We start from the raw sequence: 25,989 nt of genomic DNA, 5'->3' as shown, positions 1-25,989 counted from the left end.
TCACGTGTCTGCCTTCTTAAGAGCTCACCTGGGCTGCTGGCAGAGAGCACTGGGTAAATTAATCTGGAAAACAATGGAGCTGGATTCTGTGATACCTCATTTCCGGGAGAGACAGAGATGTCAAAACCACATCCCTGTCTAATGAAAGAGGCCCATCCAGAGGGGGTGGCAGAACGGCCTAGGGGACACAGGTGAGAATAGGGACCTGGAGGACCAGAAAGTCTCACAGCCAAGGTCACATTTGGGTGGAGCCTTGAAGGACAAGCAGGGATTTGCCTGGGAGCTTATGGAGGAAAAGCATTCTGGGAGAAGGGAACAGAATGTGCAAAGGCTCAGAAGCCCTGCACAACAGCTCTCTGTCCAGGATAACTCAGAGTCAAGCTGTCAGGAAGACAGGAATGAACACAATGAGCTTTCCTTGTCTTGGATGATGGAAAGGTTTTGCTGCTTTTACAAGGCAATGTTTTTTTTTTTTTTTTTTTTGCAATTATTTGTCAATTATCTTCGCAATTATTATAGGAAAGAAAATTAAAGCACAGAGATTTAAAACACTTTTTATAACTCAAAGATGCTAGGGGTGGGGCACCTGGGTGGCTCAGTCGGTTCAGCATCCAACTTCAGCTCAGGTCATGATCTCACAGTTCATGGGATCTCACGTTGGGCTCTGTGCCGACAGCTCAGAGCCTGGAGCCTGCTTTGGATTCTGTGTCTCCCTCTCTCTGTCCCTCCCCCGCTAGTGCTCTCTCTCTCAAAAATAAAAAAAAATATTAAAAAAAAAAAGACGCTAGGGGTGCCTGGGTCGTCAATTGGTTAGGCATCCGACTCTCGATTTTTGGCTCAAGTCATGATCTCATGGTTCATGGGATTGAGCCCTGTGTTGGGCTCTGTGCTGACAGCACAGAGACTGCTTGGGATTCTCTCTCTCCTTCTCTCTCTCTCTCAAAATAAATAAACATTAAAAAAAGATGCTAGTCAAGTGGAAGATCAGAATGTGAATCCAGGTCTCACACAATTAAGTAGACTGTAAAATAAAATCTGGGCATTTCTCTTGAACCAATATCAATCAGGCTGCAACCTCTAATCCTTTGTCTTCTTTGGGATTCTCTCTCTCCCGTCTCACCCCAGGGCAAGGGGTTAATAGCTGGGACTGGTGTCCGGAGTACACCTCCCAGAAAGATCTGATCTTCATAAACTGAAGCTCCTGGGCTGTTCATCCAACCTCCTAGCTGTTTAGACTTCATGCCTCAGTATGCTCATCTCTACAATAGGCACAAAACAATCTCTATCCCAGAGGGTTGTAGCAATGATGTTAAAGGCCAGTACTTGTAGAGAGTCTAGAAGAATGTCTGGCACATACTGAGCACACAGGGGGGTTTGGCAGCTGCTGTGGTTACTGATGTTGTTATTAGTAATAGTATCCTCAGAGCCTGCAGGGTTTCTGAGGAACCTGCTGGTCCAGCATCCATCCTTTCTTAATCCAGTTTTTGGTCTGACTCAATAGGAAAAAGGATGGGGATAACAGGGACCATTTGTTGAACACCTACCATGTGCTAGGCATAGTCTTATGGAATCCTCTGGCAACAACCCTTTTAGGGAGGGACAAAAATTACCCTCATTTTCCAGGTGAAGGAGATGAGGCATGGGAGGGCAGGTCACCTGCTCAAGATCACACCGCTGGTGACAGGCAGAGCTGGGGTTGAGTCCAGAGGTCCCTGGCTCCTAGAAGCTGGGTGTTCAAACCAACGGGGCTTGTTTTCCCAAGATCCCAAAACCAGCTCTGCCTCCACCTCTTCTCTAATGGGGTCACACCCTGTTGCCCTCCAGAGCTTCTATCTCCATCTGTCACATCAAGACTGGGCCCCACTTCCAAGCTCTTTCACACCAGGCTTGTCTTTGCCACTTTCCTGCCCCTGCCTCAGGCCAGAGCACCGTTATTGTTTTATGTCTCAAATGCCCCAAATCTAGACTCTTGAATCAACCCTCTCTACCTCACACACCTCTAGAGGGGTCTTTCTAGAAAAGGCTTCTGGTGCTGCTGTCCTTATATACCAAAAGGGACTCTGTGGCAACTCCTCTGCCCATGAAACAAAGCACAGACTCAGCTTGGCATTCAGGGCCCCTCTGTCACACCCAAATGTGTTTCCTAGCCTTGTCTTCTCCTCCAATCTCTGCATATTGTAGCTCCAGATAGGTTTAGTGGCATTGCCTGCTCAACAGCCATTGAGGAATGATTACTCTTCATTTTAAGCTTTCTGTGTGCTATGCACTTAGCTAAGCGACCATCTCATTTAAACCTCATGACAAACCTGTACAGTAGGCACCATTTTATTGATAAGGAAACTGAAGCTTGGAATGAGGGTAAGTGACTTGCCCAAGATCACCTCTCCAGTGACCAAACTGGGGCTCAAACCCAAATCTGCCTGATGCCAAGGCCTGTGCTCTTACCGCCACATCTCATCCTCCATGTTCCATTCTATCCATCTTCCTAACCTGAGCGGGGACTTCACCTCCTCTGGGAAGTCTTCTCTATTGCCTGCCTACAAAATAATCGCTTTCTCCATGGCACATGCAGGACGTTTTCCTCCTACTTCACATTTGCTTTATTTCTTAGTGAACAGTGAATGTGGGCTGCTAACGGGTGCCCTGGCCTTCTTGTTGGGCAGAGCTCACTTCTTTCCTTAGCCAGTCCAGCACAGAACAGGATGCACGATAGGATATAACACCGGACAAACCATTAAAATGCTTCCTTGCTCTTGATTTGCTGCACCCCTGGATTTGGCAGGCCCATGAATTCCATCTTCTGCTCATCTGTCCAAAACGTATGGGCCTACTGTGTAGAAAGCTGTTTTCTGGGCTCTATCCTGTTTGCCAACAGCTAATGAGGGAGGTGCTCCATCAAGCAGGGAGTCCACAGTGCAGCAGAGTTATATGCTCACATAATCCTGGGTTTTTCTCCCTGCCTTAGGCACACAATGGTAGACTCTATTTTCAGCCTCCCTTGAAATTGGATATAGTGTTATAATTGAGTTCCGGCCAAAGGAATGTGGGCAAAAATAACGTGGCCACTTCCGGGTCTGGACCCGCCATGTTTTCTCCACCCCTGCCTGTATCAACCAAACGAAGGGGACTCCAGGATACAGTGGAGGGCAGAGCCAGACAACATGAGATGTCTGGATCCCTGAATGACTGCATTGAACAGTCCCCATCCCCCATCAACCAGCACTAGATTGTGATGTGAGTGAGAAAGAATCTCCAACTGTGTTCCATGTTGCTGCAGGAATGAGCCCACGAGGACTCATGCAGACCCACATGGGTTCAAATTCCAGGTCTTCTACTTGGTGGCTAGCTGATCATGATGTCTCAACCTCTGAGTCTCAGTCTCCTCCTTATAAAAGAAATGCAATCATCTCTATTTTAGAATTTTCTAGAGTACTCCACAACATCCCAGATATCAGACAACCAGCCTTGAGTGTGGCACCCAGTAGGTGCTCAATCAATGGAAATATCCTCCTGCCCCCTGGCCTCATCTCTGTGTCTCAGTCCCTGGGTCTCAGGGCAGGGTCCCTGCTTGGTTCTGGGACATAGGATTTGGATAATCTTAATCTTTGCTGGTCTCTACTAATATTTGATTTTATGCATTTTAATTATTATTATTTTGTGCTTGTGCTGGGAATAATTTTATTACAGGGCAGGAGTTTTAAACCTCAGAGGAGAAGTAAATGAGAGACCTTTGTCTGTTGTAGTGTGGGCTCTAGCGCCAGGAGAGTGGAAAGAGAGGAGACTTTAGGAAGTGGCCTTTGAGGGTGGGGAGGTAATGGGTGCCAGTGTGCCAGGGTGAGCCTGGTTCAAGGTGATGATGTGCTTGGCAGGGTGAATCTGGGGGTGACAGAGGCCAGGGCAGAGGTGAGGGCCTGGGCACTTAGGATACCTCTCCCTGGCTTTTAGCCCACGAAAGTCTCACTTCCTTCCTGCCTCAGGGCATTTGCACATACTGTTTCTTTTACCTGAAATACCATTCCTCCTTTCCTAGAGTTTTAGCCACATCTTAACATTCCTACTCTTGCTTTAGTTCATAATTCATTTCCTCCTAGAAGCCCTCCCTGACATCCCAGGATGCTCTCATAGCCCCATGAAGTTCCCTGTCACAGCTCCTTCTGCAGATGGTAATCATACTATATTTACTTGTTGTGTGAGCACCTGAATTATGTCTGTCTTCCCTCAGAAGGTCACCTCTGGGAGGGGATGGACTTTGTCTTCTTTGCACCTGTGCCTGGAACAGTGCCTGGCACACAGAAGGTGCTCTGTAAATGTTTGCCGACTAAATAAATGAATAAGTCAATTTACTCTCTTCTACACCCTGTACACCTAAAAGCAGGGGTCAGCAAACTACTCCAGCAAAGGGCCAGATAATAAATATTTTTGGCTTTGCAGGTTCTGTTGCAATTACTGAACTCTGCTGTTGTGATAGGAAAGCAGCTACAGACAACATATAAATGAATGAACATGGCTATGTTCCTATAGAACTTTATTTATAAAAACAGGCTGTGGTCCAAGGGCCATAGTTTGCTGACCTCTAAAGCCTGCCATTTGTGACTCTGTTCTCACGTGGTACAAGGATTATTTCTAGTGGTGTGCTAGGGGCTGGCCTGTAGCAGCTTGCAAAAGCCGATTGCTAAATTTTCAGGAATTTTGCAAGCTGGTTGTTAAACATAGCCATTATTAAAAATTAAACCAAATGAACCTACAATTATAATAAATAATTTATATTAAAAATAATGATACCACAAATGGAAGAATCTTGAGGACGTTACGCTGAACGAAATTAGCCAGCCACAGAAAGTCTACAACGACTGCATGATTCCACTTCTATAAATTACTTAGGGTAGCCAAAATGAGATTCAGAAACAAGAATGGTGGTTGCCAGGGGTGGGGAATGGGGAGTTATTGTCTTAATGGGTATGGAGTTTTAGTTTGGGAAGATGAAAAAAGTTACGGAAATGGATGGTGGTGATGGTTACACAACAGTGTGAATGTACTTAATGCCATGAACTCTACACTTTAAAAATGGTTCAGACGGTATAAACTTGAAGTTACATGTATTTTGCCAAAAAAAATTGGGGGAAAAAAGGAAATACATATTCAGTACTCACTACTTCCTAATTGATTACATTTCACTACTCTCTGTGCTCTGAGGTTCCTTACATCTATTACATCTGCGTGGTGAGATACTACATGAGTGCCACTGTGCATGTCTTCCCAATTCCATGTTGGCAGCTTGAAATTGGCCACAGTGGAAGTATTTACACCATGGAAAGCGGGAGATGATCCAAATACCTCCCTCCCCCACCCCCACCCCTGCCTGTTGTTCAGTATTTATCAGCACACCACTGGTTATTTCCATGTGTCTGGCTTCTCCAGTAGATGGTAAGCTTCTAGGGCAGAACTCCTCAAACGCTAGAATTCCAGCAGAAGCTTTTAAAATCCTGATGCCCAAGCCTCATACCAGACCAAGAATGCTGGCCTCTCTGGGGTGAGACCCAGGTCTCAGTGTTTTGTTTTTTTTTTTTTAAAGCCCTCAGGAGATCCCTCTGGGCAGTCAGGGTTGAAAGCCATTGGGCTGATCTAAGGTTGAACATCTCAAACTTCAGTGTGCATGCAAATCACACTAAAGCACCTTGTTCAACTGCAGATTCTGATTCAGGAGATCTGGGGGAGGATGTTGGGAGGCCAAGACTGCATTTCTACCCAGGTGATGCAGATGCTGCTGGTCCATGGACCACACTTTAAATAGCAAAGCCTTAGATGGAAGGATGCTGCCAGTTACTTAGAGGAAACGGTTTCCTTTATGCTTGGTGACCATGTGGTGATCTGCCTGTCTCTCCCACCTTCCCCCCGAACAAACAAGGTGGGCATTATAAGAACCCATTTTACAGGGCAAGAGCCTAAGGCTGGTGAAGTGACCTGCCCAAGGTCCTACAGCCAAGAGGCAGTGGTGGGGCTTGGACCCAGTTTTTCGAGACTCCAAATCCAGTGTTTTTGCTTTCATTAGCTGCCTGACTGAGGCCACTCTAGGTATGGGGATTACATGGACCTGAAAATGCATCCGGGTCCTTTTCTTGGCTGTGTGACCCTAGGGGGGTTTCTTACCCTCTCTGGGCCTCATTCCTGCCACTCAGGGCAAAAGGAGGGGCTGACTGTGATACTGTGATGAGGGCCTCCTGCAGGGCTCACCTCACAGAGGACACTCACATCCAGGAAAGTTCCTGCTGTAGCACCTAAACTTGGGGACGGCACTTCAAGGGCCCCACCATGGTAATAATAACCCTAGGGGGTCATGCAGTTCAGCCCTCTGAGCTAGAACAAAGGGAAGGCAAGCATGGGGCCTTTTGGGTGCAACTGCATTTTGCCTTGGCAGCTTTCAGCATGTCTGTAGTTAGTTAATACACTGCTGGATGATTTTAGAATCAGAATCAGACTCGTCGCCATAACCACGGTCAGGGCTTAGCCTCTGATACCCATCTCCACTTTCTTTGCACCATTATTTTAAACCTTTCCATCTATAACTTCAATTGATCCTCACACTTACCTTGGAAGATAGGGACTATAAAGAGTCCCATTTACAGATGAAGGAATCAAGGTGCACAGAAGGAAAAATAACTTGCCCCAGGTCAAACAATTAGCGAGCCGCAGAGCAGAGGTTTGAACCCAGGCTGTCTGGCTCCAGAACTGTGCTCTTAACCACTGCACTATGCTGCCTTTCAAGTAATTTATGTGTACGATGCAAATGTGCCTTGTGCCCCAATGTACTCTGAGTTCCCCAGGGACACAGGCCCTGTCTCTCTTGTAACCTGTAGTGTCCCGAGGGCCCCGAGCAGGGTCTGCACATAGCAGACGCTCAGGAAATAGTTTTTGAATGAGGGAATGAGTGGGCTAGTTTAATCTCTCCCATTCCACATTCTGGTCATGTGAAACTCAATCACAGCCGTGACTGTCAGTGGCACCAAGGGGTGGGTGTCCATCTGTCTGTCTCTCCCACTAGGCCGTGAGTGTCATGAGGAACAGAACCTGGGGTGCTCACTGCCATATCTCTAGAGCCTGGCACCCACCCTGGTACACAACAAGTGCCAAATAAGTGTCTGCTGTAGAGTGAAGGTCTCAGTGGAACTGAAAAGGGAAGCAGGGGTGTGCACAGGTGTTCTAGGGACTGCTGGCTGGAGAGTAAAGGGCAACAACACGAAATGATCATGATTCTACAGTCCCGCCTCTGGGAGGTTTACCCCACATCAAGCTCTTTATCTGCATGGATCCTCCCAGCCTCCCTGGGGGTGGGGACTGTTACCATCCCTATTTTACAGTCAGGAAAACGAAAAACCGCGCCAAAGGACAGAGCTGGGATTTGAACCCAGGTGCAAATCTAGGCTTATGTCATTTCCACTCCACCAAGGGCACCTGATGAATAAGTAATTTGTGTTCACCCTCTCACTGTGCGTGCTTAGCATTGTTCCTGGCAGACAGCAGGTGCTCAACTGTATTCTGAACATGAGTGAATAAGAATGCTCACCACCTCAGCCCCGGCATCTTGCACCATCCATGCCTGGCACATAGTAGGTGCTCAACAAAGATCTACTGGATGGATGCAGGAGTGACTGCTGGTGTTGTGGGCTAGCGGCTGCGATAGCTTCTGCTTTGCTCCCTGCCACCCCCAGGCAGACATGAGCGCTAACAGACACTTGGCTGACAGCGCCACGAGATGGATGCGCGCCTGGCGGCCTCACCTCCCCGCCGACTGGCCCCGCATGGCCTTCCATAATGCAGTCCATTAAAAGGCTTGTAAATTTTCATACACGAAAGCCTACCATGGCGTCAGCATAGACTAATTGTTGTTAAATGTGCGGGAATGTTACCGCCACACCGCTGGAACGATCACTCTTCCCAGCCTGGCCCAGACGCCGGCCCATTCCTCTGCAGGCGGAAAGCTTACAACGTTCACACAAGGCCAAAAAGCAATTCGTGTCAAAAAGATCAATAATATAAAAATAAAGCATGAGAATTCTAGTTAAAGGGAATGTCATATAAATATGTGGTTCACGTCCATGATTCCAAGATTAAAAAAAATCAATCAATATCGTTCTTTAGATGATGTTATTTCTAATGAGAAATACCCGGAACAACTGCAAATAAGTGCTTAACTGGGGGGAAAAAAGCATTAATAATTTACTTTATAAGGCATATGATACCGAATGAAAGAGGATCGCTGCTGGTTCTTAATTTGGTTGTAATGCAGCGTGACAGGCTCAATGATGCTTTGGTGGGTTCTTAATATTAAATTCAGAAGGATGTTCAGCTCATTCTAAGTTTTACCCCAAGCTGGTCAGGGTAAAACCAAAGGGGCAAGACTCACTATGGAAGCCGAGGAGACTTGTGCCATCAAAGTTATTAAGTCATCAAAGAGGAGGGAGTAGGGAGAGTGTGTGCACATGTGCAAGCTGGGGGCAGTGGGAGGGACAGAAGTCCCTCTCATTGCATCTTGCGAGCGACACCCTGTTTACAGAGCCACTTCTATATGCCAAGTTCTGGGCTGAGTGTGCAGACCTGGGTTTGAATCCCAGCTCCCTTTATGGGCTGGGCTTCCCTGGTGGATTCTGTCTGAAAAAGCTCAGCCAAGTCACATCTGAAAGGCATGCATCCGGCTGAGTGATGAGGTCCTCCCCAGCCCTAACCACCTGCAAGTGTCCAATTCTGGCCTTCAATCTAGAGTCCACATCCTCGGTGTTTCCTGTACCGCCATGCCTCTGTTTAGCCCTCCAAACTGAGGTTTCCATCTTCCAGACTCTGCTCTGTTGGTGAAGAGCTGTGTGAGCTTAGACCCGCGGCCAACCTCTCTGAGCCCCAATTTCTCACCTGTAAGAGGGGACGATACCAGCAGCACCTCTCTCACTGTGTCGCTGAGAGGCAGTGAAACGTGAGAGGCTTTACTAAAGGCTCAAAAAACTTTGCTGGCTAAAAATCCAGACTGAGCTATTCACCACCACATGCTGGCTGCTGAGTCTCAGTTACCTCACCCGAGAAATGGGTGAGACCAGAAGCCTACTCATGAGGCCTGTGGGAGGAATAAATGTGATGAGGCAAGTCTCAACTCGTCCACTTGAAATGCCAACTTAAGTTCAAGGAGCACTCACTACATATGCTGGGCTTTGCTCCTGGGGTTTTTCATGTATTGACTCAATTAATCCTCACATGCACCCTATGAGGTGGGTACTATTATTATCTCCACTTAGAAAACAAGAAAACCAAGGCCCAAAGAGATTTAGTGATTTGCCCAGGGTCACACAGCCAGAAAGCAGAGAGCTAGGATGCAAGCCAGCGCCAACCTGGCTCTAGAACCTATGCTTGCCCCCAGTGCTTGTCTTTCCCATGGGTCCTTCTGGTCAGCAAGGCAATTTCTTCCTGGTCTTACTGGCTGGTCAGGACTACATGTGTCTAATGTCAGTTGTCACCCTAAGGAGGCCTCACTTACAAAGGATGGTCATGACAGTGCTGGGAGCCACTGAGAAAGGGTAGTTTGGGGAGCAGGAGAGTTAAGACATCAAAAATAGCTGGACGAGCACATAATGTAAAAAGGCAAAAAGAAAAAAAAAAGGCCCTGAAATTAAACTTCAGCTCAAAGGGAATGGCAGGAGTCCTGTAGGCACGTGCAAAACAAAGGGGAGCACAGGGACCAAATTAGGACATGGCACGTAGGGCTGGGGGGTTGTGGCCTAGGTAGGAAGACACATGTCTGTCTCAGGTGATCTGAACTGTGAGGTCCCCCTCCATGTCTTTCTCAGGCAGCTTGCCTGCAGGAACACAGATTGACCTGTTCAGAATCTTGTCCTGGGTTAGGACTCCCTTCCTTGCCCATGACTGCCTGGGAGGGAAAAATGATCCCCAGTGTTCAGGGCTGGAACAGACAATGCCAAAGCCAATGATGACCTCAGGCTCTGGGCACCGGATGGAGGTGGTGTAAGAGGGGTACAGCCCCCTCCTCGCAGTCACCGTGCCTCCATGCCATCTGATTAGCAGTTGGAGGGATCCTACTGAAACCTGAGTCAGACCTGGTCCCCCCTCTACTATAAAGTCTCCTATGGCTCTCACCTAATTCAGAGTCCCAGCCAAAGCCCTTAAAGTAGCCCCAAGGCCTTGAATGATCTGGCGCCTGTAAAGATGACTTACGCTAAGTGTCATGGTGGACAAGTACAGGGCTGTGCTGTGAAAGGTGGCAGGGGTGGGAGGAGCGGTGTCCAAGACTGACCAGGGTGCAGGGTGGGTCAGGGAGGGCTTCCTTATCCCCCGAGGATCTGACACTTGAAAGGAGTGAATCGGGCAAAAAGATGGTCCAGGGAGAGCATTCCAGGCAGAGGGAATAGCAAGTACAAACACTCTGAGCTAGGAACAAGTTAGGCTGCCTGCTGCTCAAGGTGAGCGGCAGGCAGGGGCCAGATAATGCTGGGGCCCACTGGCCTTGGGTTTCTGCCCTAAGGACTTTTCTGATCCCACACCACCTTCCTGGGCCTGAATCCATGCCCCCTAGCTTTTTTCCCTGCCTCAGGTACAGACTTGGGCTCTAGATGAAGTGCTGGTCCTCTCCTCTCTGTGCCTCAGTTTCCTCATCTGTAAAAGGGACTAATCACAGAACCTCTCCCTGATTAGAAATCTTATGAAAAACATGATATAACCATTAGAAAGTATGCAGTATATAGTAACATGCAATAAAAGTCACCTCGGGAGGCTTCTCTAACAAAGGCAAGGCCCACCTTCGGTGCCAAGCCTGGCTGCTTACTGACAACAGTGGGCAATGAGGCTTAGTGATACCCAGATCAGGAAGGGGCACTGTGGGCATCCTGGCCTGGGTCTGATCAATCACAAGATCCTGGTAGGTGGATGTGGTCAAAAGAAGAGAATTCCCAGCTCTCTGCCCATCATGAAAGTGAGAGGCACTCAGGGTAGAGAGTGTTGGGCACCTTTGGCTGGGTGAAGTCTGCAGGGAAGGGTCTGTAAGGCTTCAAATTACAGCAGATTATGATATCTTACATCTCCAACCATGGTGGCACCCCCGAAACCCATGTGAACCAGGGGGAAAAGCATCCCCATCCCATTTGACAGATGGCACAGTGGAGGACATCTAACTGGACTAGAGTTAAACATATCCATTTGTTGGTTGGTTGGCTGACTGGTTGAGTCATCAACTCAGCCAACAAACACTCACCGAGGTGGAGCTGTCAAGCTGGGGGGCACCGGGCTTTGCTTTGCCACCTAAATGGCCTACAGGGGAGGCAGTGAGACTCCACCTTTTGCTTCCTTGCAAATCCCTGTTTCACCACTACCTTTCTGCTCCTCTGCAAACAGACCTTCCATCTGCTCTGACCTTTAGCCATTGGGGTTTGTCTCAGAGTTGTGCCCCAATCCCATCAGAAGAAACACAAGGAGAAGAGACAAAATCATCCAAACTGTTGACACTCCCCCCGGGCATCTGCAGGGCAATGCCAGGCCCAAAGCTGAGCAGGCGGTGTGCCTTCTGTGTGCCCTGGCTTCTGCTCCAGGAGCACCCAGAACTCTCCCTTGGAGTGAGGGGAGATGGCCGCACTCAGAAGGGATGAAGGCCTAAGAACTTGGTGCTGGGGGAAGATGTCTGGAGAGGGGGGAAATCTGACAAAAGGCTGAGAGAAGGGAGCTGAGGTGGAGGAGAAAAGGGAGAAGGTGAAGAGAGAAGGAGGGGAGAGGAGAGAGGGAGAAGGGAGCTGAGGATCAGGGGAAAGAGGAAAGAACTGGCAGTCTGTAGATCCTGGCTGTTCTGGTGATCTGATGCTGTGTAACCAGCTGCTCCAAAATGGTGTGGCTCAAAACAATGACTTCTTATTGTCTCTCATGGCTCTGTGGGCTGATGGGGCTCAGCTGGGCAGTTCTCTTGTTATTTCTCAGGCAGTCCGCAGCCAGATGGCAGCTCAGCCGCACTGGCCTGATGGCTCCACTGGGCTGGATGGCCAGCATGGCTCCCTGACTCACGCCTGGTACCTTAGTGCTCCTAGCCCCTCTCATCCACGTGGAGTGTCATCCCCCAGGCCCCCTCTGTACAGGATGGGCTTCTCACAGCAAAGTGGTCTCGGGCAAGTCACACTTCTTACACGAAGGTTGGGCTGCAAGCAGCAGGAGGCAGAATCACCAGTCCAGCGAAGACCTCCAGCTGGTACTGGAAGAGGGTCACCTCCACCACATTCTAGTGACTGAAGTGGACACAGGCCCAGACTCAAAGAATGGAAGAAACAGGCTCCACTTCTTGAGGGGGTAATGCCAGACACATTGTAGTTATGCAGGGGATGAGTGTGAACGTGAAGCTCAGAAAAGAAGCAGAAGTTCTAAGAGGAAACTAAGATGCCTCCCGTGAGCTCTTGACATGACTCCTGGACATTATTTCAATCATAGGGACCGAACTCCTAGTGACATTCCTTGAGGGCATAGATGGTGTCTCACCATCTTTGGGCCTTCCACAGCTTTCAATTGGAGCCGGCACATAGTAGGTGCTTCACAAGTATCTGTTAGGTGGACCTGCAGGGCTCCAAGCAGAAAGGAGGCCCTTCTGGGGCTTGCACAAATACTTGCCCTCCCCCACATCAACAGGTGTCTAGTGAACTGTGAGGTCGTGACCCTCACTAGGCCCGGCATCTAGAATACCACCTGGAATGCAGTAGGGCTTCAGTAAAGGTTTGTTGAGTGAACACATGATTGCATGGACTCAACAGATGATGAATATGTCTCTCACAAGTGGCACCTTGGTCTCGTTTCTAAGCTCCTAGAAGGGGGTCATGCCACACAAGCTCCCTCAGACCTTGACAGAACAGAGAGAGAATATCTTGGCCCTATGCCACCAAACACACCCACCACAATGAGAATCAGACTCGCCAGCCACCTGACAGAGGATTTCACTGAACCTCATGCAATCCTATGAGCTGTCACAGTGGAGGAAACAGTGGCTCGGAGACATGAAGTCACTTGGCCAAAGTCACATAAGTTTGTCAGTGTTCAGGTGGAACTCAGACCCTGGACGTCTGATGGCCATGCTCTCCTGTCTCCCCTGGAGATTAGAGGCTCTGCATCAGCCCCCGTGGTTCCCAAACTGAAGTGTTTCCATCAGGCCCAGGTTAATGTGTCTGTTCCAACTCAACCAAAGGGTTTTCCATCATTCAGGCTACATGTCCTTCCTGGTGGAAGAAGAAGGAAGCAGAGAGAAAAAAAATCTCACAGTGGCCCTGCCATCTTCCTGGCTGGGCCAGTACACACACTCCTTAGAAAAGTTTCACCTCTGGTTTAGCATAACAAAACTTTTAATTTAGATGTTTTCATCTCTCTCTCCAAGTAAAAATAAGTTTAAAATAATGACTGTAATAAATGAAGGTAATTAATTGTAGTTTGTTCCTTTACTGTCTAGTCAGCTTAATTTTACCTTTTCAACTAATAATGAGAAAATAATTTTTGTGCTCGGAGGGTTAATGATATGTAACTGCGAGAGCTGCTAATTGCATGTTGCAATCCATCCATCAACAACCCCATCTGTGCGACTTGATTATGTTTGCTAAATTATTGCTTTGAATTATCTTTCATAAAGCAACTTTTGTAATTAGCGGGGCTTTCGTCTTGCTCTTTTCTCTGAGCGCAAGGATATTCAAACTTTGGCCATTTCAAGCTGTCTCCATTAAGCCACCTTCTCTGGCTGTCTTTGTTTCCCTGAGCAGGGGGAATCAAGACTGTCCTTTAAGCAATCAAGGCAGAGAGAAAAAGCTTCCTTGATTCACAGCAGGGCAAATTCACTTCCTCTCTGCACCCCTCCCACCAGCACACGCATACGCATGCACACACACACACACACACACACACACACACACACAAAAGAAAAAGAAAAAGAGAAAGAAAAAGAAAAAAGAAAAAAGAAAAAAGAAAAAAAAAAGCCCACACATATACAGAATAAAAAGATAAAAAGGATGCCCAGATTCAGTATATACCAGGGCTGGTGAAATGAAATTAAAGAATGAACTTGAACATGTTATATTTCAACAAGAGGGCCATACTGGGAAAGAAGGAATATTCAGCCCCGGCGTTTTATGGGCTACTTTATGTGACTTGAGATGGTGTTTGCCTCAGGGAATATTCCTGGGAGGTGATTAATGCCCTCTTGGGAATTCTCCGCTCTGAGTCTGGAGCCTGGTGGATCGGGAGAGGGAAGTGGCATAAAGGATGAACCCTCATTAAAAAAATTAAAATGAAAATCAAATTTGGATTATGAACGGCTTGTGCATGAGCAGTTTGTTCTGGACGAAGACGAAGATGCTTTTTATTAACACCTTTCTTTGGCGGCGTTTCTCCCCGGAGGCGTAGGGAGGGACATGGCGGCTGCAATGGATTAGTCAATAGATCATGAGGAAAGCAGGGGTTTCAAGAATAAAACTCCAGATAAATGTAGTCTTTTTGGTACATTAAAGGGACGATGGAAAGCCCTCTTAAGAAAATTAACGAAGTTATTTGGAGATCCTCAGCTATTAAAACAGTGTGAATTCAACATGCCACATGAATTTGGAAATGAGAATTCAGCTTTGTCTTCCCTTTTGGACCAACTAAAACCTTCTCTCCCTCTGTAAGTTACTGGGTACCAACAGTGTACCAGGCGCTGTGTCAACTGCCTCCACCCTTAGTTCTTTGAATCTTTACTATTAACTTCCATTTGCCAGAGGAGGAAAGCTGCAGCTCAGAGAGGTTAAGGAACCTCTCCCTAGCCACACAGCTAGGTAAGCAGCAGTGCTGAGACTGAAGCTAGGCCTGCCTCAGTCTGATTTGTACATGGTTTCTGCCATACTGCACTGATTGTTTTCTGGATCATCACCCAAACGAAACACTGAACTCTTTCTCCTATGGAAAAAATGATGTAAGTCACACCTGCTTCCTACAGGGACAGAAAGCCCCCTTCTTCTGGAAAAAAGCCTTGAACACCCACTTAGGAAAGAGGCAGATTCCAGCCCATGCATAGCAGAGGCCAAATAAACCTGTACTGGAGGTGACTGATAACAGGAATAATAAAATAACCAGGACTACCAACATAAGGCAATGTTCTAAGCACTCCATGGGCATTAACTTTGCTCTTCCTCAATCACAACCCTATGAAGGAGGTACAATTATTACCCAGTTTTACAGATAAGGAAACAAAAGCACCGAGAGGTTAAGTAACCTGCATAAGGTCAAACAGTGAGGAACTGGCAGAGGTAGGGTTCAAACCCAGGTTGGCTCCAGAGTCTGCTCTTTATGGCCCAGTAGCTTTCAATGTGCCACGCATTACATTAAAACCCTTCCCTGCAATATATTTCAGTTAGTCCATAAAACAACACAAAAACGTCTGGAGTGTCTTTATTCCCATGAACAGATAGGGAAACTGAGGCTCTAAGTGGCTAAGAGAAGCTCCGCCCACAGCCCAAGCAAGGGAACAGCTGAAAAAGCGCTGCTCAGTGCCTGTCTTCAGGCTGGGCAGAGAAATCAGCTGTCTGAGAGGTCTTGTGTGCTGAGCATCCCTCATGGGACCAGGGCTTGGCAGATGGGAACCTCTTTTTTTAAAAAAACACAAAGCCATGACAACAAATTCCCAACATTATTGGTCTTCTTTCTGGTTTGTTTTTCCCCCTTCAGCTCAGGCACCTCACAACCAAATGAATCAATACTGGATGGCCCTATAAATAAATAAGCACATCAGTCAACTCAGTAATAAAATGAAGGGATGAAAAATATGGAAATCAGCGACATTTGTGTAAATCCAGTTATTGTTTACTTTAATATTGCCTTATGCGCTTACGCGGTTCCAAAGAGACAGATTTAAAGTAATGTGGCGCTTGGCGGATGACAGACTTAAAATGCATCACCATCGGAGAGTTCTGAGAAGGGCCAGCCCTTCCAAGGTCCTGCCTAAATCCAGGGGAGACTGAGAAGAGCCCCCTAAAGATGGAACATTTGACAAACAGCTTTCCCTTCCACTACCCTGCCTCAGTGTAATTCCATTCTCTTCCTAGCCCGCCTCCCTTGCCTGCAGGACAAGTGGACGTTCTCAGAATCCTGGTCACAAAGTCAAGTCAAGAGGAGAAATGGAGGAGGTTTGGCCTCATCACAGGGCTCCAGGAAGGCAAGAGAAACAACTGGCTGAAGACAGCTCAGCTGCTGCCAAAGGAACAGGGTCTGATGGGTTGTCAGGAAAGAACATGAACAGTGTTGATTTTATACTCAGATGGTGGGTCAGTAGAGAGGATTTCAGGGTGGGCTGGTAACTGTTTGGACTTATCTGTAAGACTGCCTTAGAGAATCAAAGCAGAGCAGAATGCCCGGGGACAGCAAAGGTCACTGAAGACAAACCTCTTGATTAAAAAAATGGGAAACCAAGCCTGGAAGGTGAGGTGGTTCATTCAAGGTCACAGATACTATGTATAGCAGAGCTGGTGTAAGGCTGGACAAAGTCTAGGAAGAGGGAGATTTCTTGGGATCAGACACTGGAATCCCATCAAACAGAATGGAGAACCCATTCTTACTATGTCACCATTGGCTGATCCAGAGAGAGTTTACAATGGGGGTAGGCAGGTTTCTCCCAAGCTTCCAGAGGCTGCTGGCCTCCTCTGGCAATTCCAGGTGGGACAGGAGAGGGAACCAGGGAATGTTTTTGTGACATGCCATTGGCCTTGGGTCTTACCTCAGCTTGGAAGCTTTTTAATACAGGAGCCACCATCTCTCTGATTTCCTGAAAAAGAGATCAGCGAAGAGTTCACTACAGTGCCAGGTGGGATACCCCCATGGCCCCTGCTTGCAGTGCAATGTTGTCCCCTAGGTCAGCATTTCCCAAATGTGTCCCGTGGGATGTGCATCTGTGGGATTTCATAAGGGTTTCTCATATATACACCTACACACAGATACACTCACACATACACACACACATGGTGCCAAGCCAAATCAGACTGGGAAAGAAAGTCCAACATCAAGTTTCTTCCCTGCAAGACTTTTTGGAACCTTTAGTATAATGCACCTTGTGCATTTCTGGAAGAGGGGGAAGGAAATAGCATTTCCCAAATAGATCTGATCGTGGAATACTCTTTTATGCAAAGTACTCATGGGGATTGGTGGTGCATCATGTGACACTCTTTGGAGTGGGGGATCGGCGGGGGGGACGGAGAGGTGGCCTCAACTCTCCACACCCAGCACCATGTCACTGAAGTCTCTTCATAAAAACCTCTGTCCTTGAAGCATTTGCTCAGGGCTGTCTCTTCCAGGTAGCCATCTCTGCTTCCCCTCACCCAACTGCCCCTCTCCGGCAAACACTTCACTTTGCATTTTAGCAACATAACTTCTGTACTTGTCTCTCCTTCCTCACCAGAATGTGCAGCTTTTGGGAACTTGGCAGGGGCACCTCCATGGTGCCCAGATCAGAGGAAGGGCTCTGTGAATGTTTAATAAACTTTATGGCAGCGGGCTATCTTCAGAAGGGATCATCCTACTTCTGGACCCCAATTTCCTGTCTTTCACAAACGACCTTGAGGTTCCCAGCCCCAAGGGCTTCCCTGCTTGGCTCCTGTGAGTTCTCCCCAGCACACAAGAGGGAGGCCTTTTAGAACCTAGTGTTGCAAGATTCCAATCCTAAATGCTTCAGTTTCCTCTGAGACCCACTGGTGATTCCATGACTGCTGTCAGCCATGGCCCACAAGAAACTCCCATGGAAGGAGGAGATGTGAAGGGCTCAAGAGTGTGGGGGAGAGAGGGGCAGTGGGGAGAAGTGGAAAGGAAGACGTGGGCACAAGATACTTAAGTTTAGGTGAAGAATAAATCCCTTAATTACGAAATAAGGTTGTGCTACTGTCCCTGGAAATTATCTCTCTTCTGGGTCCTGGGCACCCCTCCTCACTGATCGGGTGTTTCCCAGGGCTCCTCAGAGCCAGTGATATAGTGATGGCATGCTGGGGATCTTCAGGAAGCACACAGGAGTTCATGTGAATCTATCTAGCAGATTTGATCACAAGGAACTATGGGGTGCATGGGCTGAGCCATGGAAAAGGAAATGCACAAAAACCTAGGTCCCACGTTGTGAACTCAAATGTCCACAGAGGCCAGGGGGAAGTGGACATGAGGGAGGCAGGCTGGGAGGTCCCGTGGCAAATCTTGGGAGAACTCAAGCACTGTGTGATGGGGGTGGCAGTTGTTCAGCTCCAGCTGGTGACTGCCATGTGGGCATGAGCCTCTGTGTGACCAGATCTACCAAAGAATCTCAAAAGGTACTGGAAATTTGAGGTTTTGGGTGAAATCTTCTGAGATGTTAAACGTTGGTAAACTTACTGTAAAACTTGAGTTTACAGACCAAATAAAACACACCAGTAGGAAACCTCTGGTCCAGGTTCAGGAAACATTAGTGTTGGAAGGGGCCTCAGAAACCATCTCTCCAGTCCCCTGAATTTCCAGAAGGGAAGACCAAGGCGCTGAGAGGGGCTGGCTTGCTCAAGTCTCACAGTGCGTGAGTGGCTCAGCTATCATCTGAATGCAGGTCAACAGACAACCCAAACCAGCTGTCGGCACACTTGAGAGAGTTTAAGGGATTCAAATCTGAGGGCCAACTTTGGGCCAATGCTGACCATTTCTAGAAGCTCCTTGTCCTGTATGCTTCACCCTTAGTGGGGGAAGCTGAGCATAGGCACCAGCAGGAGGTGAGTTGGGCACCAGCCAGATGATGTTCTTAAATAAAGCCTTGGCATGACTCTCCCCATCAGGAGAGACTAGTTCCAAAAATGAGAATTTTCAGAGGCGCGACTATAATAGGAATGGAAACTTATTCCTTCTAATTACATAATTGCATAATTATGCAGTATTGAAATTATGTAAGCCGAACTCCGAGGCTTAAAACCTGGCCTGGATTTCCCTCATCACCCGGGGGGCTCCCATGTGGCCCCCGGGGAGGAGGATGAGATGGAGGGTTTGTGCTGATCGGAGAGAAAGCATGTAGGGCTGGGAAGATCTAGGGCTATTTCATCTCTGCTTCCCACAGAATGGAGAGTCAGAGGTGAAGCTTCTGGTGTCCTCTTTCTAGGCAGAAAATCAGTTTAAATAATAAGCCACTATCTGTTCTTAGAGGGAAACAAAGGATGCTCAGCATTACCTATGCCTTCTTAGCTCCAGGAGTCAAACCAAGGACTTGACTTGGCCTTCTGAAGCCGCAACATGGGAGACACTCGGATCTGAGATTGCTGCCCCTTCTCCTGGAGCACCCTCCCTCAGCTCTCAAACCTAAGATTCCTTCCCTAATCGCTCCATGGGCAGATTCTAGCTGCAGCCTACTTCTTCTTCTTGCTTTGAAGAACCGAACATACTTATGACTTGTGTGAGGAAGATTTCACAGCCAGAAGACCTGAACCCTCTGTGCTCATGTAGCCCGATTCCTGGGTAGGCCTGCCTTTTCTCCATCTTTCCATGGCCCCCTCCTCCATCAGCAAGGTGGCAACAGAACTCCTGGGTGATTCTAACAGGCAGACTGGGATCAATATTTCCAGGTCTGATACTTCCAGAATTGCCAGCTGCTGCCCAACCCTCCTCCAAGATCCAGGCCACTTGAGTAGGTTAGGACATAGAGGTCAACTATTAATCTCTGACGACACAGAGAAGCACAACTGGCTTTGGGGGCAGTCAGGTCTCTGTTTCCCATAGTGGCTCTGATGTGTCACATCCTTGATGACATTATATGCAATCAGAAGGCTTTATTTTTCCTATCGTGTTTATTCCATCTTTTTTTTTTTTTTTAAATGTGAGCAGCAACAGGGGGCCTGATAGAGAAAGTAAAAGAATTAACACATTCACCCCTGTAAAGAACAAAAACAAGTCCATTCTAGTCTCTTCCCTTGGGGGGGCCTTATGGTATGGGGGTTGGGGGGAGGGGACTTGTCATTATCTGGACCACTTCAAGTCAGCTGGGAAAGGCAGAGCAGATGGGTGGAGCTACAAGGCAAGAGGTGAAGGGGAAGAATGAGGCCTGTTTATGTCAGTGGGAGGCAGTTTCAGAGGAGATTGAGGGAAGGCCCAGAGAGGGTAGGGAAGCCTATAGCTGTCCTCTCCCAGACACCAATGGAAAAGTAAAATAAAATCAAGAACCCTAGAGACACTGTCTTCGCTGTCAAGGCCAGGTGTTTGACTAGATATGAATGTGGGCGGGGGGGGTGGGGAATGGATGTTTTAGAGAACCTCAGAAAGAGTAAGTAACTTCAATGGAGAAGCAATGTGCCCTCACTTTAGACAGCACCGCTGAGCACCACTAGAGCAAGAAACACCCAAAGGTTGGGGGCTGTAATTTTTTCTTCATGGCTAATTAGCTTCTTTTCTTGTTAGTCACTTATGTCTACAGTTTCCAAAATATAGTTTGAACAGGGAAAACTCTGCATTCCTACTGAGTTAATTCTATAACGGCAAATATACTGTACCTCAGGTACATTTTTCTTAAATTCCCGGCGGAGTTCAATTAAATGTTTATGAGAATGTTCACTCTCCTCCTGCCGTGCAGACAGCTCGGAAGCGACGGAATTAAGCTCCTTCTGAAACAATAAAAAAAAAAAAAAAGAGAGAGAGAGAGAGAGAGACAGAGAGACAGAGAGACAGAGAGAGAGAAAAGAAAAAGATTTTTCCCCCTCCTCTTCCTTTTTAATCATCATACAAAACAGCATTCTGAACAAGTTTTTTTAATTTACAAAGCTGAGAAAAGACAGGATATTGACTCCTGGCACAAATGAATAATTTACAAAACTGGGGATGTAACTGAAAAAAATCCAGGACAGCTTTTTTTTTGCTCATCGGAAGATCAATAATCTCCCATAAAGTTGGGTGGAGCTATTTTTTTTATACCTCTCCCCAACCCCTCTGCCCCACCTCTTAAATTTCCAAAGGAGTGATGGCATAAGCTTGTCAGTAACTGTAGAAAACATCTCCAAACCGTGTCAAAATAGTAAAGTGCGGCATATTGTATGGGCATATTATAGTGTAAGAAAGTGCTGTCGACAGCTTTCATATATCAGAGGTGGGAACTGTTCCAACTATGACTTACTTACACTTAAGGGTTCATAAATACGCCTTTTAAGATATAGATGGCTTTTTAATTTCAGTAGATTTTGGAAAAATGAAGGTGCCAATAAGAAGCAAGCTGACCTTTTGTGTATCCTGCAGTAAATCATTTAAGGTTCACTTCAAGTATAAGAAATATTTCACTGAAGACTCCTGGATTCAGAAGAAATGGATTGGAAGGTGCCTTGGCTGCTTATGTGCAATGAAGGAGCCAGACCAGGTTTTTACAGGATGTACCATTCAGGAAAAAAAAAGAGAGTGAGGGATGGAAGGAGGGGCCACCCCAGCTTACACACATCACAGACAATATCTGCTGGTCGTACATGTATATTTGATCACCCCTCTCTCCGCTTTCTTCACTTTAATGGTGGCAGTTTCACAAGGGGAGTACAATTCACCATGAGTTGTCATGGATTTCATTTGCATAATTCAAGAAATGCTGTTTATGTGGTCTGCTGCTTTCTTGCACCATCCCGAGATGGGCTTTTTTTCTGGACCATAACTCGAGGAGCATTTCTGTATATATCACCCGATTATATTTGCAGCAATCAAGCCCCATAATTTCCTAAATCCGGTGATGCAATAAATTTCTGCAATCAGATTTATTAAAAACACACACGCAGATGCAAGAGTGTATTTCTAGGGTGAACTCTTTAATCTAACATATGTATGATGAGGCCCGGCACCGTGTTGAAAGACCCCATTTGTCATCGCTAATATGCATTCATCTTGCACACACAATGAAACACTTTTACCATTAGATAATGAAATAAAAGTACTATTAACCCGCTGCAAATCCTTTTCCCTGTAAGAGACGAAATGCATGGTAATTGTCTTATATCATGTCTGAGTCGGTAAATCTGCTCTATAGCAGTTCACCATAGCACCATAAACCTCATACCCATTGGAGGCTGGAGAGCCTACCCTAAGCCCAGCATAACTGTCTCTGCCTATGGTACCTTAGGGAGAAATTGGCAAGGGAATTTCTATTTCTGGAGAAATGTCTAACCTCGTTGGAAAACCATGGGACTAGAAGAGAGAAGGTCAAGGCATAAAAGCAGAGATTAAAATAGAGGGGCAAAGGAATCGGAAATGCGGTGCTCTCCAAGGTGCTGAAGTCAATCCAATGCCACAGCACTAGGTACATCAAATTAAAGGCACTGGAGCTTCCAGTACAAACACTTCATGGAATTTTGAGTCAGGTGAGAAAGAAGGTATCATTAGGAGAGACAGAAACAGAAACAGTTTCTGACAGTCTACCAAAGTGACAGAAGAAAAAAGGGAGACTTCTGATTTATCATTATTTTAAAATAATCATAGTTTCCAATAAAGAAAACACAATCAAACACAATCAAAATATTGAGTGACCAGAGAGAAGTCTGTGTTTGTAGGAAAAGGACTGATCAAATGTAGATAAAATCCAACCAAGTGGTGCAGCCAGGTGGACAGAATGCTCTCAGTTTTCTTTAAGTTTTCTCATCTGTCTTGAAGACAAATATGGGATTTTTACATTGCTGTAGGACAAGCAGAGCTGTGACTTGTGTTGACATCACTTGATTTTGGATTATCATGTATCTGACACTATGTTCTAATCTCTGGGACACTGCCCCTCCCCACACCACACCACAGCAACCAATATACCTGGTTGGTGCTGGACTTGGACTCCTCAGTTAAAACATGAAATCCAGGCTCTGAGAAGAAATTTCACAGCAGGATAAGTCCAATGACTTGACGTGTTCTACCAGATAATTATGCTGTGTGGCTGCACTGGGGCCCTTCACCACAACCTCCTAGGCTGCTGGTGGGTGTAAATCTCTCTACTGCAGACACAGCAGAGGCAAGACCAGGCCAAGGAACATCGGCAAACCCCCAGGCCCAGCCCTACTGCAAGCCCAGCTCATGGTGTCCTGTTGAGCCCTAGAAGAACAAACAATATCCATGTTCTTCTCAACTTTGCCTGCTTCCATGCTCATCGTTCAACCCTGAATTCTCGCCACGTTTCCTTGGTAAGCTCACTAACAACAACACCATCAATAACAATAATAATAGTAAATAATAATCATAATTACCATTCATTGGGTGCTTACATATGTCAGGCACCATGCTAAGCTCCTTACATACATTATCTCATGTAACAAGCACATTAATGTGTCTACTAGGTGATTCAAGCAGGGCTAAGAAATAAATTACAGTCAATTCTAATAGTTCAGGTGTGGATTATCCCCTTGGTGGATAATAAAGGCAAAATTGTAATGCCTGGCTCTTCATAGGGCTTCTGCTCCACTTCCCCACTGGCTGGGGGATATTCAGGGAGCTTGTTTTAAATGCTATAGTTGTATAAACCATCAAGCACAGTACCAAGTGTTCAAGACATACTGGCTGATACTATTCTGCTTTTTTAGATAAACTGAGAGCTCAGAAAACATCCTGCTAGATCAGTGATTCTAAGAGTTCTGGATTTCACAGGTCAATAAAAATCTCACCAAAAATAAATAAACAAATAAATAAAGGACCAACAGAGTATGGCCAAGTTTTACTGCATCAAAGAAAAACATTAAAAACAACCTCCTCTCACCCTAAAAGATGGGATATTTGAACATTAACAAAGCAAGAGGGCCAACAACAGAATCAACAAGAGTCTTTTAAAATAAATACACCTAAAATAAAAAGGCTCACAGCACTATATTTATTTTGAAGGGACAGGAAAAACTCCCGTAAACATAAGCCAGCATTGGTCTAAAGGTGAATTTTAGAAACGAGTGTCTGAGCCACTGCACACATACACAGCTAGCAGGGCCTCTCCTTTGATGATCAAGCAGAACTCGGTTCCTCTCCCCCCGCTGGCCCTCAGCCCCCAGCCCTAGGGGAGCCATGATTAACACAGCCCCAGACTTTGGACCAGGCCCAGGCCGGGAGGAGACTCATCTGATTAACCTGCCATCAGCAGCAGACAGACAGCCCGGAGCCCGGCGCAGACCATTCAAATAATGATCATCATAAACAGCCCATTTGCAACTAAAAAGAAATAATTTTAATGAGCTTGAAGCAGATGATGGATGCAGCTGAGGCTCGGGCCAATGCGCAGAGAAAAAGGAAGTGGGGATTGAGCTGCACCCAGGACGAGGCACAGCAGGAAGAAGCTGGGTTGGGGAGGAAGGGCTCTTCTAGGGAAGATGGAAACCACCAGCCCACTGTGTCCATTGCCTGGCGAGTGCCCCTAGCTCTGAGAGGGTCTGCACTCCAGTATGCTGGACAAACGTGAGAGTTAGACTTCCAAAGCACTCAGAGTCTCAGAATGTATGAACCAGAAGGAAACTTTGAGGTTGTCCAGTCCATCACTGTCCAAACTTCAATCATACATACCCTTCTGGCATGCATTTGCTATATTGATATTCCACACGAATCACTATTTATTTAATATTTATCTTCAAATTGACTCTTTCTTTTTGATTGAGGTATGTATAGCTTTAAGTTCAATTTTAAGACTGAATTTTTACACCTTGCAACCACTGCCCAGATCAAGATATAGAATGTTCATGTTCCCAGCACCTTTGAAGGATCCCTGGTACCTCCTCTTTTTGAGTACAGCCTAAAGGTGGCCATTATTCTGATTCTAGCATCACAGATAAAATTTGCCTGTTCTTGACCTTCATGATGACTTCCTCTCCTTCTTTTTAACCTGAATAAGTGCATTTGAAAAGGAAAATTTTTTATCACTAGAGAATCCTAGGTCATAAACAGATGGTAGCCACTGAAATAAACTACAATGAAAACAAAGCATTGCTATTTTTCTTTGTTATAAAAGGAGACCACCAAATATTAGAGAGGTGTTAAAAGGAGTGTAGCACCAGGCTGACTTTCTTCTAGTTAGAAGGAGAAGGGATGGAAGAGCACTGAGAAGGAATAACTGTTCCTCCTGACATGAGTTGATCCTTCTAAAGTCAGGTCTACTTATTGCTTACAATCATCTCATGTCCATCAGTAAGTGTATGTACCACACTTTAGCAAAAATCAATTGAATCTGACTCTGCCATTTAAATTTTTTTTAAACTTTATTTATTTTGAGAGAGAGACAGAAAGCAGGAAGGGGAGGGGCAGAGAGAGAGGGAGAGGGAGAATCTCAAGCAGGCTCTGCGCTGTCAGTGCAGAGCCCGACACGGGGCTTGAACTCGCGAACCATGAGATCATGACCTGAGCCCAAATCAAGAGTCAGATGCTTAACCGACTGAGCCATCCACGTGCCCCCGATTCTGCCATTTTAAAGACGAGGAAACTGAAACATAGCTTAGACGACCTGCCCAAGTCACACAGCTGCATAAGAGGTTGCATTTCCTCAGGGAGAAGGGTGGTGGGTCTGGGGCAGGGAAGGAAAACTGTGGTTATCTACAGGGAGGCAGGTTGAACATTCTCAGTTAACCCATGTTCTTCATGAAAGAGGGAAGGGGAATCTTACAAGAATACTTGGTTTTGAAATTTAACACCTGATCCTAAAGTGTCAACTACATACACAGCTCCCGACTAGATGCAATGTTCTCACAGGGGAAACACATAAGAGATCACATGTGTATATGCATGTCAGTTCCCTCATCATATGTGCACACTCTTCTCAGCTCCAAAGACAACCCCACATTCAGACATGCCCCCCCAAAACCAACTCCGAAAAGAGACCTTCTAAAAAGAATGCAGTTATTGTTGGGGATCAGGGATTAAGGAAGTGAGGACCTCAGGTGACACTGGGTCCCTGTCAGCCCCTCTCATCTTCTGCTCTCCTTTCCTTCCCAGCCAGACTGAGTTCCTTGCAGGAATCCAAATGCACCAGGGTTTCCCAATTCTACGGCCCCACAGACTTCA

At 46.6% G+C, this 25,989-nt stretch overlaps 1 protein-coding gene across 5 annotated transcripts in view; it reads right to left on the bottom strand.

Moving 5' to 3' along the window:
- The window catches only part of CUX2 (cut like homeobox 2), a 264,392-nt gene that overhangs the window by 85,414 nt on the left and 152,989 nt on the right, over positions 1–25,989 (bottom strand). For 4 of the 5 annotated variants that reach the window (XM_043557590.1, XM_043557589.1, XM_043557586.1 and 1 more), the window contains exons 2-3: positions 20,505–20,615; positions 16,748–16,795 (exon numbers count right to left, since the gene is read on the bottom strand). The exons of the other annotated variant lie outside the window; for it this stretch is intronic. In XM_043557590.1, the coding sequence (XP_043413525.1) occupies positions 16,748–16,795; positions 20,505–20,615 (159 nt within the window). The remainder of the gene's footprint in view (positions 1–16,747; positions 16,796–20,504; positions 20,616–25,989) is intronic. 5 annotated transcript variants of the gene reach the window in all.

The sequence above is a fragment of the Prionailurus bengalensis genome, chromosome D3 (assembly GCF_016509475.1).
Source record: "Prionailurus bengalensis isolate Pbe53 chromosome D3, Fcat_Pben_1.1_paternal_pri, whole genome shotgun sequence".
In the NCBI taxonomy this organism is placed as follows: Eukaryota; Metazoa; Chordata; class Mammalia; order Carnivora; family Felidae; genus Prionailurus; species Prionailurus bengalensis.
The sequence above is the reverse complement of the archived record's forward strand: the minus strand, read 5'-3'. Positions and strand labels throughout refer to the sequence as shown.